At 38.3% G+C, this 14,392-nt stretch overlaps 1 protein-coding gene across 4 annotated transcripts in view; it reads left to right on the top strand.

Moving 5' to 3' along the window:
• The window catches only part of CNTN6 (contactin 6), a gene marked incomplete at both ends in the record, with an annotated part of 242,731 nt that overhangs the window by 118,175 nt on the left and 110,164 nt on the right, over positions 1–14,392 (top strand). For all 4 annotated transcript variants that reach the window (XM_082638597.1, XM_082638598.1, XM_082638596.1 and 1 more), the window contains one exon: positions 14,116–14,211. In XM_082638597.1, the coding sequence (XP_082494723.1) occupies positions 14,116–14,211 (96 nt within the window). The remainder of the gene's footprint in view (positions 1–14,115; positions 14,212–14,392) is intronic.

The following is a 14,392-nucleotide window of genomic DNA, read 5'->3' as shown; positions in this document are numbered from 1 at the left end:
TATCTGGAGAAAATTAATTATGAATTTACTGGTAGGGGAAAAGTACAGAAGACTAAATACAAGACATGTAAAGTCAGCATGAAATGTTGGAAAGTGTCAGAAATTTGGAGTTAAATGAACTGGCTCTATCACTTACAAGATGTGTGAGTTTGGGCAAGTTGCATTTTGAGTCCTAATTGTCTCATTTTTAAAATTAGAGCAGCACTGGCTCTATAGCTACATTATTTTCAGGATCTACTGAATTACTAAATAGAGACATGCTTGTACAGATATATTAATATACAAAATCATGAACAGCATAATATATAAAATACATAGCATATAATTAAATATATATATGCAAACATATACACACATGAAAGTATATAATGTATGTGAAAGTGTATGTTAAAAAGTTATGTCTTCTTCAGATGAGTAAAGAGAGTCTAAGTTTCAATGATCTAAACCAAAAATGCTTTGAATGTGAACTAAAATTTTAGAAGAAATTTTCACAGATTCTGAGGCATAAAGAGCTGTTAGCGGGTCATCTAGGCCATTCCTCTGTCTTTAGGCACAGATATCCTTAAGCCAATGCAGATGAGGGCCCGACTACTTCTTTTAGAGAAGCAATTTAGTGAAAGTGCCTATAAACCCTTTCCTGATAGAAAGAGAACCTCTTGAATACAAAACTGACTCCCTGATTGTAAGTGACTCTGTGATGACAAGCAAGAGAACTTTTCAAAAACAGAATATCAAAAACATTTTTTGTTTTGGCGAGCCAACTGCCTTGCCTGCCTGTGGCTTCCAGATGGGGGTTCAGACTCAAAGCATCCAGAGGCTCCATCTGCACTTACTATGCAGCACAGCACCTCTTACGGTCCAGAGGTGAGTCTTAATATTTTATACAATTAACTATGTAGTACCAAAGATGGATTCAGGGCAGATGTTCGATGTTGCAGCATGTTTGGGCTGCTGAATACCATCATGAGTTTCTCTGCCTCTCGTCAACATTTTTTTTTTTTTTTTCCCGGTACACGGGCCTCTCACTGTCGTGGCCTCTCCCTTTGCGGAGCACAGGCTCCGGACGCGCAGGCTCAGCGGCCATGGCTCACGGGCCCAGCTGCTCCGCGGCATGTGGGATATTCCCGGACCGGGGCACGAACCCGTGTCCCCTGCATCGGCAGGAGGACTCTCAACCACTGTGCCACCAGTGAAGCCCTTGTCAACATTTTAATAGTGGTAACAACAGCAATAAATTCCCCTTATTTGGTGTTTTAGGTAATAATTCACTGAAAGAAAAACAAAAATTGATTTGCTTCTATAAGGCATCATATTCTCTGCTTTATGAAGAAATAAGGAAACTGGCTGTTCAAACTTAATGTGAAGCTTCAGAAAACTCCATGTGTGCCATGAAAGAAAAAAAATGAGAGAAACATGGAATTCCTACAAGAGACAAATCTCTTTGGCTATTTAGTTCATTGCTGCATTTTCAGCTTCTGGAGCAATGCTTGGCAAAGAGTAGCTGCTTAATAAACTGGCAGATAAGACTTGTTTTAAATGTCTGTGGTATACTCTTTCTGTTGCTTGACTTTCTTCAAAACCAGACTTCATGACAAGGATTTGGATGAGGTAGTATATTTGGAAGGTAATTTCAGGAAGCATGGTGAAGGACAAGGAAAGTATAAAGACAGAAAACCCACGAAAAGGAAGCTCAGGAGTAGGTTATCACAGTGGGCAACTATTGCTCTGTACAGTGGGCCCCTCTGAGAAGCTGTACAGAACACACCACATGATTGCCCCACCACAGGGCAAGGAAACTAGGGTTCTTACCTACCAACTCCCTTACCTCTTGGTTTGAGGGTCACTCCTGAGGACATTAAATCCCCAGCAGGCATACAGGGGATGTAAGTCATACTATGCTCATGGAATAAAGAAGTCCATGGAGCAGTTTCAGGCAGAGAGACCCAAGTGCTGAAGGTAGCAAATTCTCAACTATAACTGCCCCCCAAAGTGTCAGGTGACTTCCTAGATGGGCTGAGCTACAATGGCTGCTACAATCATACCTTCAAAGAATCACACTACTTTTGGTTTTCTAAGTGACAGTCATAATGTGAGAAAATTCAAGAAATCTGTTGGTATTTACATCTATTACACAGTTTTAATTAAAAAGGTCACAGAGACTTGTCTAATAAGGTAAGAGGGTATGTAAAAGTTCAAAGATAGCAGTTCAGGAATGTTATGTTTTCCATATACTTGGCCCTAGTATTTCTATGAGCAAATAGGTTATTTTTCAGTTGTTTCTGATTACTGAATAAGTGATTGGACTGTACTTATTCTACCCTTAAAATAAATGAAACACCTAATTGAGGCAATTGGACAGTGATCTCCTTGATTAATCATTATGCTGAAGATGATAATTACAGTTTCTGCTTGTCTTGTAAAAGAGGAAACCTAGGTTGCTGGATGGATAACCTCTTTTCTATAGTCACAGATGTCTGGCATTAAACATCTCAAAAATCTCAAATAAGAGACACAAGCAAACTTCATGGTAGGTTCAAGAGCTGAGAAGTGTATAGAGCGGTTAGGATAAGCCAAAACAATATGCAGTCTGAGATTTTAAGGGTACATGAACTGTAAGTAAATACAAGGAGACTGATCTGCAGAGAAGAGAATGGAGCAGACGCTCAAAGAAAAGCAGAGATGACGAAGACCATGACAACTGGAAAAAGACAAAGGAGACGGAGAGAGGGAACAGCCGTCCTTTGGCCTTCCTGTTCTCAGACACGTTTCTGTACTTTCTTGGCATGATTTCTCTTGATAACTTTATACCTGCCCCCTCCTTTAGTTTAGAATGCTTTAAGTAAATTTCTGTGCCTGCCATGCAAAGAGACCCAGATCAAACTGGGTCTAATGATTCGTAATCAAATGATTACGACTGTAGCAGAAATTAGAATGTGTTAGATCAACTGGGTCATCATTTAGGCATTATGGCATTGTGGTAAAAACTGTAGCTCCTTGGAATTTGAAACTTAGCTCCAACAATTAATTACTAGTTCAGTGACCTTTTGGCAAGTTTTCTTAAGCTTTTGGAGTTCAGCATTTCATGTGCAAACTATGCATAATAATGGTACATACTTATTAGGTAACCATATAACTTACTGAGGACTATTTGACATAGTATTTAAACAGGTTACTTATAGCATTTCATTTGATTCTCACAATAATCCAATAACATAATTATTATAACATATGTTTATAGATTAGATTCACCCATCCATTCTTCTTTTCAGCAAACGTTTGTTGAATATCCTCTAGGTATCAGATAATAAGTATATTAACACTTAAAAGAGCTGAGAAGTAAACTTTTCAGTGTCTCACAGTTTATAAATCCAAGAGCTGAATTCAAACACAGGCTTATTTAAATCCAAAGCCCAAACATTATCTTTCAACTATGTGAACACTCTTTCCTTTTATATAAAAGAAATAAACGTCCCCTCTGCTCATGGGTTTGTCTCTCTCTCCTCGGCCATGATCTTTTATAACCAAACTTCAGAAGTGATGTGCCATAATTTCTGCCATACTGTTGGTCACACAGACCGATTCTAGTAAAATGTGGTGGGAAGGGACTAGAGGAGGAAGTGGATACCATGAGCAGGTTTACTGTGGGCCATTTTGGAGTCTGGCTACAACATCATTTTTCTGAATACATCCTAGCCTCTGCTCTCTGCAATCTTCTATGATCCAAGAAAAAATGTTCTTATCCTCTCAATTCCTGAAGAAAATATGCTGGACTCCATATGTAGTATTTTGCATTCACACATTTGTTTTAGTTATAATTATTTGTTAATTCATTAAACATGTTCAATACCTACTTTTTGTGAGCACTGACCTACTGAGGGAGGACAAGGTCCCCCTTCTCTTGAAGCTTACAGTTTATTTTGCAAAAATTGAAATAAATTAAACCAATCATCATTTCTGACAGTGAACAGACCTTTGGGGGAAAAATGGAGAGTGATGGGGAGCTGCTACTTTAGACTGTTTGGCCAAGAGAGGCTTCCCTAAGAAGGTAGCATGTAGGCGGAGATTTGAATGTTAGAAAGAATCCAGCGATGCAGGGATCTGGGAGGAATTTTTCAAGCAGAAGAAAGAAAAAGGCCAAGGACCATAAAGGGAAGGAAACCTATTGTGTTCTGAGAAACATGAAAATAAAATGTTCATTGTGTATGGAGTTTCCTGAACAACAGACGAAAAGAAGTGGTAAGAAGGACCATATCATACGGAGCCTTAAATAATTTAGTCAGTGATTTAAAGTCATTTTTTATTTCTCTGAGTTCATGAATCATTAATCAAACATTTATTGAGTACCTACTGTGTGCCAGCACTGTGTTACGTACTGGGAATACAAAAACAAGCCCATATACTCATTTTGTACAAGGAAGTCATACATGCAATTGCAGTTGAGTAGGGTTAAAAATAATTTCATGAATACATGAACTAATGAACAAACTCTACATTTAAGAGATTCTTATAATAAATTATAATGAAATGCAAGCAAATCACTTATCTTTTCAGTGTATTAAATCAACCAATACTTCTCGAGCACCTGTCTATGAGATGCAGCTATTTAAAGGGATCCTGAGAGATTCGGCAGAATGAGGCTGAGACTGAAAGAACCAATTTCAACTTTGTCAGAAACAAGTACTATGACTCAGACCAATTTCATTTATACAAAACTCCTGTCAGCTGGCCCTTTCTGCCTCTTAAAGTCTAGATAAAATCTACTCACTGCTCTGTAGGAAAATCAGTGTCCAGATTCCTGCATACCCCACTGGACAGATATTCCTTCTGACCATCGCTTCCAGCTCCAGCTTTGTCTCTGCACTACCTCTTACAGTTTTCCCTCTTTTCTTCACCCTGGTTTTGACCCAAGAGTGGATGGTACCTTTAGTTCTGTCCCCCACATAAAGCACTGCTAAATATATTCACATTGTTTTTGGTTTGTATCAAAACATTTGTGGAAGTTTGGGGGAGGAAAGGTATATTGACACAAGAACACAAACCCTTTTAAGTTGAATTGTCTATTTCTGAAAGTCCTTCAGCATTCTGTAAGTTGATTTTCCTTTTGTTTCTATTTCTTCCCCCACCCCTACCTCCCAACCACATCCCTGCTCATTCCTAACACAGACCACCCTGGTTCTCTCAAAAGTGTCCTGTCTCCTGATCCACAATATCCTTTGGAGCTCAAACAGCCATTTTCTTAAATCATTCCCAAACGTTAGGCATCTATACATTAATTTTGTGGGGTCTGAAATATCCACGTACCACATACACTATTATTTATTTTTCCCAATCAAATTGCTTTGACTTTTTAGTAAGTACATTTGTTTTTAAAAGGACATATTTATCACCACTGTATCTAGAAAATTGGTGTCATTCATCATAAATAGAAGGAAATTTTAAAAAGCAATGCACAGCAATTAAAATTTAAAAATATTTATTTGTATAACACTTAAGTGCACTGCCCATAGAACCAAGTATACCTATCCTGTACATTGGTAGTATCTTTCCTGTTCAACTGTCAAGGTTACTATAAGTAGTTACAAAGATGACAGAAGTGAAAGTGCTTGGAAAAAGAACGGGGTTTTATTTAAAATAGGTGCACATTCTTGCTTGCTCTGGCTTCTGCTCTCTCTCTCTCTCTCTCTCTCTCCCTCCCTCTCTGACTCTAAATGACAATGCATGCAAAAGTCCTTATCACTGACCCTCAATTCCCCTGAGGGCTGAGCTGCTGAAAGCTGCAAAGAAAATGCAGATTGTAGCTGTGACTCCAGAGACCTTGCTCAGAGTAAAACAATTTGATAGAAACAAACAAACAAACAAACAAAAACCCCCAGTATTTAGCAACAATCATGAAGTCAATCTCCTTAATTCCAGTTGTGCAAGTTCTTGCAAATTGAAGTCGGTAGGATAAAAACTCTGGTAAACTCAGAGCTTAAGTGTGTGCGAGGTGTTTGAAAAAGTGCTCTCATTTCACATTCTTTGTATAAACAGGAGTAGTGACACATTTAGCCAGGGGCTCAGCTCCATTACCTTGAACACTCCACCTTTTATATTCTACATAGGTTGCAAATTTTGAAATCGAACATTCTGATTAAACCATCACAATGAATAAAACGGCTTTTTATGTGCTCTATCAGAAAGGACTCTGGTTGCTGTAAATGTTCACATTAATCCTTCTTATCAAGAATCCTGGAGACTTACTTCAAGGAAATCATTCCCTTTTACTCTAATGAGCATCACAAAAGTGGGTCAAAAGGGAGTTAAGAGTGGGACTGTTTCTGAAAGGACACAGATTCACCGTATTTCCACCAAAACTAATACTCCAGCCCCCTTTGCTGATGATCTGGGACAGGAGGTAATTACAGCTGAGGCTCTGGCCAAACTCCCTTAGACCTCTGGGGGGGCCAGCGGTCAGTTTGGCTTTTTTGCTACAACGTGCAAAGACTTTTGTACCAGGCTAGGACTTTCTTCCCAAAAGGCAGGAAGACTGTTGGATGAAAAGAAATTCTGCTTTGCCTTCTTCTTTTCCCCTTCTCCCTTTCCTCTGCTTTTTCCCTCTCCCTTCATGGAATGACCAGAGTGGTATCCTGAAGAGCTGAAAATGGTTCCAGAGTCAGAGCTAGGTAGGAGTCCCTTTCTGGCCCTCTTCTAGCTGTGTAGCCTTGGGCAAATTACTTAACCTTTCTGAACTTTGGTATGTTTATTTATAAAATAGTGTCATAGTAGCTACATCTCAGGGTCACTGTGAAGATTAAATGTTATAATGTTTATAAAGTTCCAGTAACTGGGAAGTATGTCAGTAAATAAGAATTCCCTTCCCCTGTGCTAGAAACCCCTTTCACTGCAACCCTCCAAGCTCTTAACTGATGCATTCAAATGTTTAACTGAAATTTATTTAAACCTCAGTGTCCTTTGGATTAGCTACTTTGGTGTTCACGATGGAATGTATTTTCTCTGTCACTCATGGCTCCTCAGCAAAATCCTCAAATGCTTATTCTGGAGAAAAGACTACCTTGATCTCTCTCTCTCCCTCTCTCTCTCTCTCTCTCCCTCTCTCTCTCTCTCTCTCTCTCTCTCTCTCTCTCTCTCACACACACACACACACACACACACACACACAGCTGAGTCCACATCTTCCCACATGCTGCAGTGCATCCTTTATTCACCTGAGGACTTGACCTACTCCAGATACTCCTCTTTTTGCACTTGAGCAATATTTGTATCATTCATTAATCTCAAGGAGCACAAATAGCCCTAAGAAATAATCTCTTTAGTGATAATTGACTAAAAAGGTACTGGCACTATCCTCCCTGTAGAACAAGAGATGGGAAAATTAGTAGGTGCCAAAAGGCACAATCCAAGACCAAGAAGAAGCAGGGCAGCCTAGGATTTTTCTGGCTACTCACACCCCAGGCCAAGAGGTTACTTCTGCCTCCAGCTGGGCTGTGTAGCTTTCTGGGCAGAGAGGTTCAATGACCCTCCATGTAATAACTCCTGTCAAGTTGGCGAAACATTCTCCGTAGTAAAACGAAATGTGATGTGGCAGTGTTTGGAATAAAATTCATATACTTTGACTTTAGGCCTTTTTTTTTCATTTATTCACTGAGCATTTGAGCTGGCCACTGGGTAAGCAGAAAAGGGAGTTCCATACTCAGACTTCAAGAAAATATGTTTTGTTACATCATCAGACTGAGATGAAAACAGAAAATGAAACATTTAAAAATTCTAAACAACCTCCTTTTGGTGATGTGTAGGTAGATCATTAATAATACAAAGTCCCCAACATTATTATTTAGTACTTAACATCTTCTAAACAGTTAAAAGACATTATATCATTATTCCTCTAAGACAGGTGCTCTTGGTAGCTTCATTTTAATTAATTAATTAATTAGGCCTCGAGGCTTGCGGGATCTTAGTTCCCCGACCAGGGATTGAACCCAGCCTATGGTAGTGAAAGCGTGGAGTCCTAACCACTGGACCACCAAGGAATTCCCTGTAGCTTCATTTTAAAGAGCCAAAAACTGAGACAGAGAATATTTAATCTGCCCTGTATCAACAGCTAGCATGGTGAGGCTAACATTTGAACCTACACAGTCTGATCCTAAACCTGTGTTCTTAATCGTTCTGATCATTGGTCACAGTCTGATCATTCTGTTCCATCACTAATAACCTCGTACAGAATTCATTAGTGGGTTGTTTAATCTTTGCATGCCTACTTAAACTGCTTCTTTTCTTTCCAGAAACACTGAAGATCTGAACTCTTCAGTCATCTCACATCCAGTCTATCTTATGCTATCAAAGTTGCATCACTCCATCCTTCACTTCTGCTTCTCTCACTTAGTTTTAACTATAGGGAATATGCAAACTTAATAAGCAAGACAGAGGACAGGTCATGCCTAAAACTTGTATCTTTTTTTAAAGTCATAGCTGACACTGTTCTTACCACCATTAATCAGACAAATGAGTCCATTTATAGAATTTCAAATCCAGTCTTACATGTATATTATAATAGACCAATTATTTCATATTTGTTTACTTGTGTTTATTATACACTTTTCTCTCTGAAAACCTTGATGCTGGGCTGATAGAAAAAAACCTATCACCCCCCTCCTGACTATTATCCTATATATGTTTTCTTAAACACCGTAAGAAAATGGTTCTCAGTGGATTCATTATTCTCAGGAAACCAAGAAACGACTCACTTCTCTCCATTTATTTATGAATTTTTATAAAAATACTTTTACACCACAAAAGGAGGAATTTTAACTTGGATTGTAAATGGATTTGACACCAGAATCTCTTAAAATATCTCTTTACTTCCTGCTTGCATATTACCATTCCAAATTTATGTCCAATATCAAGACTTAGCTATTGCCTCTTTTACAGAATTTGACAATATCACTGTGCTTTATTAAGTTATGTCATGTTATGTTACTGAGTTGTGCTAGGAAACACAGTAATATTACAAACTCTGTAACTGAGTATATCGCATCTTGAAAATGATGGTGGAAAATGAAACTGGTCTAAGTAGAGATATTTTTTATGCCACTTAATAAAGATCTGGGAAAATTAATTACAGTACCAAGAACTTCAGCTTATTCAAAACTACCAGGAAACAGGAAATAGTAACATGAACAATTTTGGTATTCTCCATGAGTGGTCCTCTTCCAAGGGGAAAATTAATGGAGATATGAAATCAGAATTACCTTACCTTGTCTTAAGATTCAAAAAGAGTACTTTGATTGCAAAAGTTGCATATATGATATCTGGGAATTCTGCAAGACTAATGCAGAACTAGAGAACTATTCTTGGTATCTTTCACCATTTCCCTTTCACTGGGCAGAGTATCAGCTTCTCCTCCTCCAACAAGATATTTTTGCCATAGGTGAAAATAAAACACGTACCTCCAATGTGAGAACTGCATCACAAAAGTGAACACAGGCTCCTCGGTCTTGTTTACTCCAGCACCAGATCTCAATGCTGAGACTTCCTCAGAAGGATCTGCAAAGGGGGGAAATAAAATTTGATTGGTGGAAAGCCAGGAGCAGGGTAAAAGAAATCTTAGAGCTGAAAATCAGATTTAATGTCCTCAAAGTAACACATAATTGAAGTTGCTTTTGAGGTGTGGAAAGAGAGAAAACGAGCACTGTCTCTGGTCTGAGGGCAGATCATATGGCCTGTGTCTAGGGTCAGACTCTAGTTAGAGAGGCAGTTAAGCCTTGGGTGAAGCTCTAGCTAGAGAGGCAGTTAAGCCTGGTGGTTAAGCAAATGCCCTCTAGACAGATGATATATGGAATTGAATTTTATTTCCTTTTCTTATAAGCAGTGTGAACTAGGGCAGATCCATCAATTTCTGAGTTGGTAGTAGGAGCTGGAGGGAGGTGAACTTTTTTGCAGAGGAAAATGGGAAGATTTTGATTTCCCTTGGTCTTCAAAGAGAGGGCTGTAGTGGGAAAACTGGAGAAGAGAGAGAGAACAGACGTAAGCAACAGAAAGGAGGAGCAAAAGAACTTTTAAGAATCAAATACTTAATATTTGATTTTAAGGTGTTTGGGTCACATCTTACTAAATCAATAAGCTTGACAACAGCGGCACAAAGTATGATAATGGTGGTGATTCAAGTGTGTGTGTGTGTGTGTGTGTGTGTGTTTGTGTTGAGGGGGTATATCTATGTATGAAGGTCAAGATAAGGGGCTAAGTTCCTTGTTTGCAGGGACACAAGAGTGGAGGTAAATCAAGAAACACATCTGAAGGGTAAAAAATCCAGGGATTCAGAGGAGTAAGGATATTAGAAAGGGAGCTATTTCTAAAACCTAGCAATACAGCACTCCCCACCCCAACCCAGCAATTTGCAGAACCCTTTGGAAAGGCATTGAGGTTTTGTGTTTGTTTGTTTGAAAATGGAATGGCAGTTTATGCCATTTTATATGCTGTAAGTGGCAGGGAGACCTCAGTTAACATCTGGAAAGCAGAATAACCTGGTGTTTGAGAATGTGAGCCCTGGAACCAGACTATCTCCTTTTCAGTTCTGTCTTGATGAATAGAAACCATATGGTCTTCAGTAAGTTGCTAATCCTATTTGAACCTCAGTATCCTCCTTTGTGAAATGAATGTGACGTTGGCACCTATATTCCAGGATCATCATGAAGATTCAATGAAACTGCTTCACTGAGTGTCTGGCACTTAGTAGTTATTCTTGATATATGAAAGAAAGAAAGAAAAATAAAGAAGATTTAAAACACTAAAATAAAATAATTCATGCATAGCAAATAGAGAAAGATCCAATTAATAGTATTATTTTTACTTTGGCTAACTAAACTACACTATGTACTGCTTGAAGCATGGACCTTTTCCTGGTGAATATTTTTTCCTATCCCTATCTTTTCAGGTGCTGTTCTCTTGGTCGGGATCAATAAACTCTGGGTACCCACAGCCTTCCTCCAAGTTTATAAGAGTTGGCAAACCACTAGCCTCCTTCTGTGACAGGGGCTGGCACCGCCAAGCACATCCTCTGGTTGTGATCCTCAGGTCTTGGCAGCAAATACACAGTTTTCTCGCTTTAATTGGGCTGAGATTCATTCCTACAAGTGGCAGCTGCAAAGATGTATTCTCTTTACAATTAGGCGTTGCAATACTTAGCATTGCTTGGACTTAATTTTAAATACATTTTGGTGGCCCTTTTCCCTCCACTGCACCTTGGTTGCTCCAGGAGAGAGCAAATGGCCCAGTAATTCTTTAAAGCTCATTTTATGGGCCATTCTCCGGCACTTCCTGCTAGCCTTTGGAACAGAGCCTTGTTTGTGAATGCATTTTTGCTTATGCTCCTGCCAAATGCTTCCTCCAAAACCAGCAATAAAACCACAGGATCCAATAAGCCCTGGTCATCAGAATGGCTTAATGAGAGCAACCTTGACAATTGGGGTCTTTAATAGCAACCAGCACGGCAGGACTTGTACCTTGAGCACAAGGACATCCTGGGCAGGTCACCTTTCTGGTTTATGAGAATTTCTCCAAATATTATAGAATTTGAGACTCAGGGAACGACTCATACTAAGCTATTTTTCTCTTAAGCAAAAAATGGATAGGACAAAAATAGAAAAAGGTGGTTCTCTCTGGCCTCTCCTTAAAGAAGAATAAATCTGGAGTTTTTAAAGGTCTTACAGAGCAAAGAAAATTTCACTGAATGCATGTGTGGCTACCTTCAGTGAACCTTGCTTCAAAATAATCTGAATTATGTTTCTGGTTAGCAGAAAGGTACTTGAAATACAGGTTGGATACTTAAAACAGATCTTGTTCAAAGTACATTCAAGTGAAATGGTACTTAAATTCACTTAATTTAGATAAAGCAAAATTAGATCATATCTATGATCTGTGTGCTATTAAACAGTTTTAAAATCTGAATTATTAATTAAAACCTGTGAACTAGTACTACTTTCAAATGACTGTGTTTTGATTGCTAACAGAGCTTGGGTGACTTTTGAAAGAGGTTGATTTCCTTTCATGTCAGCTAATAGAAACCCCATTGTAATCATAAGGCATGGAGAAATTATGTTACAAGTGGATACTATTTAAGTGGAAGTGAACACAGAATATATTAAAGTACCCATAGTCTTATCAACAGTGTGTTATAATGGCTTCTGATTAACACTGAAAACATGATTGATGTTACTGTGAGCATGGAACACTGACAATGTGACACAGGGAATTTAATCAAAAGCTTGTTCATTTCATAGAATCATTCAATTTCTCACTAAACCTTTGTGACAGTTTTTGTTTTCGTGACCATTAAAATGTCATGACAATTTAATGGGAACTTTCAATGATAATAGTAAGGAAAAAAAAAACCTTAAAATCCTCACCTGTTATTACTGCTCAAAATAGAAACAATCAATATATTGATTTTTGGTTTTAAATTCAGTTTGTTAGCCTGATTCTTAATGAGTCACATGTAAAATGATGCAAACCCAAGTCAAGGCAATAATTCACATCAATGGTACCAACCTATGTAGGCTGATTTAGTCTTTCTATGGCCAAAGAAGAAAGAGGGAATATTTGTTTAAAAATCCTCTAGAAGAAATGTAATGTACAAGGCACTCCAGGTCCTAATCAGATGTAAGGCTAATGACTGCTGAAGAGGAAGGGGAAGAGATTTAGTTGGGAAGAAGCAGAGCCCATCTTGGGCAAATATTTTCATTATTAAAAGTAGAGCATATATAAGAGTTATTAAACTTATAATACTCCTGTCCCCCAAAATGCCTCAAACAAGATAGAAATTTACTAATATCTAATGTAATAATGCAAAGTAGGTGGTCAAGATCAGCTGTGCTATTGCTCCATGCAGTCACTCAAGCACCCAGGCTAGTGGTCTTTTACCTTCAATATTTTCATGTCATTGGCTATCTAGATGGTAGTGATATTGGGTGGGTAGGTGGAGAACATTAAATTTTTTGGATATTTCCTCTCAAACGTAATAGATGGAAGTTTCACAATACGTGAGAAGTTTCTGCTTACTCTATTTGCTGCAAAGGTGTTTGGGAAATGTATCTTTTGGTTAGAAAAGTGTAGTATTTGTTCTATAAATCTATTACTATGGAAGAAGGGAGAGTAGATTTTGGTAGACAACTAGCAGCCTCTACCCCATGACACTTATCACAATGTGTATATTTTATACACACACACACATTTTTTAATTGGCCTTCTACTTTTCCTCTTAGTAAGCACAATAAGGGCAAGGTACAAGTCTGCTTTATTTACCAATATATCTTCTGCCCTTAAATACCCTTCCTATCTTTTAGTAGGGGTTTAATACAAAATTTTTAAATCACTGAATGACTGATTGAATGAATGAATAAAAGGGATTTTACAGGTGAAGAAACCAAGGTTCAGACATTAGCCTTTCCTGGAGGCTGGGTGACCATTTCTAGGAATGTTGAACGATTTACAGCTCACGATGGATAGGTTATCAAGATAGCTAGTAAGCTGTCTTCCAGCACTGAATATCTATGATTCTTTGGTGTTGTAGGAAACTACAACACCTCATAAAAGACCGTGAAGCTGCTTTGTGAAGGAGTAGATCAACAGAAATTAGAAAATATACCTTTCTTCTCATTGGTTCAGTCACATAAAACTCTGTCCCTCACAACATTCCATGCTAATTTCTCACAGACTTCATCCCCACATCAAAACGGTTACCATTAAGCTTAGATGCTAGAAGACTACAGCACACTTGCCACATACATTTTTTAAATCACACCTTCCTTGGGAAGGAAAAGTAAATATGTGCTGGGTTTAAAAGATTTCCTATCGAGCTACAGGCTGCCTGGGAGAATAAAAGTAAACAAAAAGTGAGTTTTGTTAACAAATGTCTTTATCATATACTCTGTTTAACTGCATTAAAATAAAAGAAGGAAAGACGAAATTCTGAGAAATATAACCAGGGTACAGCAATTGACCATCAACTAAAACTTCTGGTCAGACAAGTGTGAGTGTTCATTACTGTTAACAATAAGTTTTTCTTCTAAAAATTTTTCTCGGTAAAATAACGAGTTCTAAACCTGATTTTCTTTGTTTTTCAAGATATTGAAGACTTTGAAACCAAAACAAGAAGCACAGTGTCCGTCCGAGAAGGTCAAGGTGTGGTGCTTCTCTGTGGTCCACCGCCACACTTTGGAGGTACGGTGGGGCTATTTTGGGTCACACCATTCAGGCGGTCACTCAGGGAATAAAATAGGCACTTCACTTCTTAGAGCCAATGGTAGCCCTTCATCAAGTCTAAGGGACCAGGAATGTTCAGGCTCATCTTGCTGCATCCAAACCGTCCTAATCCAAATCTTTTCTTTTAAAAATATTTATT

This window comes from Mesoplodon mirus (assembly GCF_964341445.2).
Source record: "Mesoplodon mirus genome assembly, chromosome: 12".
Lineage (NCBI taxonomy): Eukaryota > Metazoa > Chordata > Mammalia > Artiodactyla > Ziphiidae > Mesoplodon > Mesoplodon mirus.
Note: the sequence above shows the minus strand (reverse complement) of the source record. Positions and strands in the feature narration are given on the sequence as shown.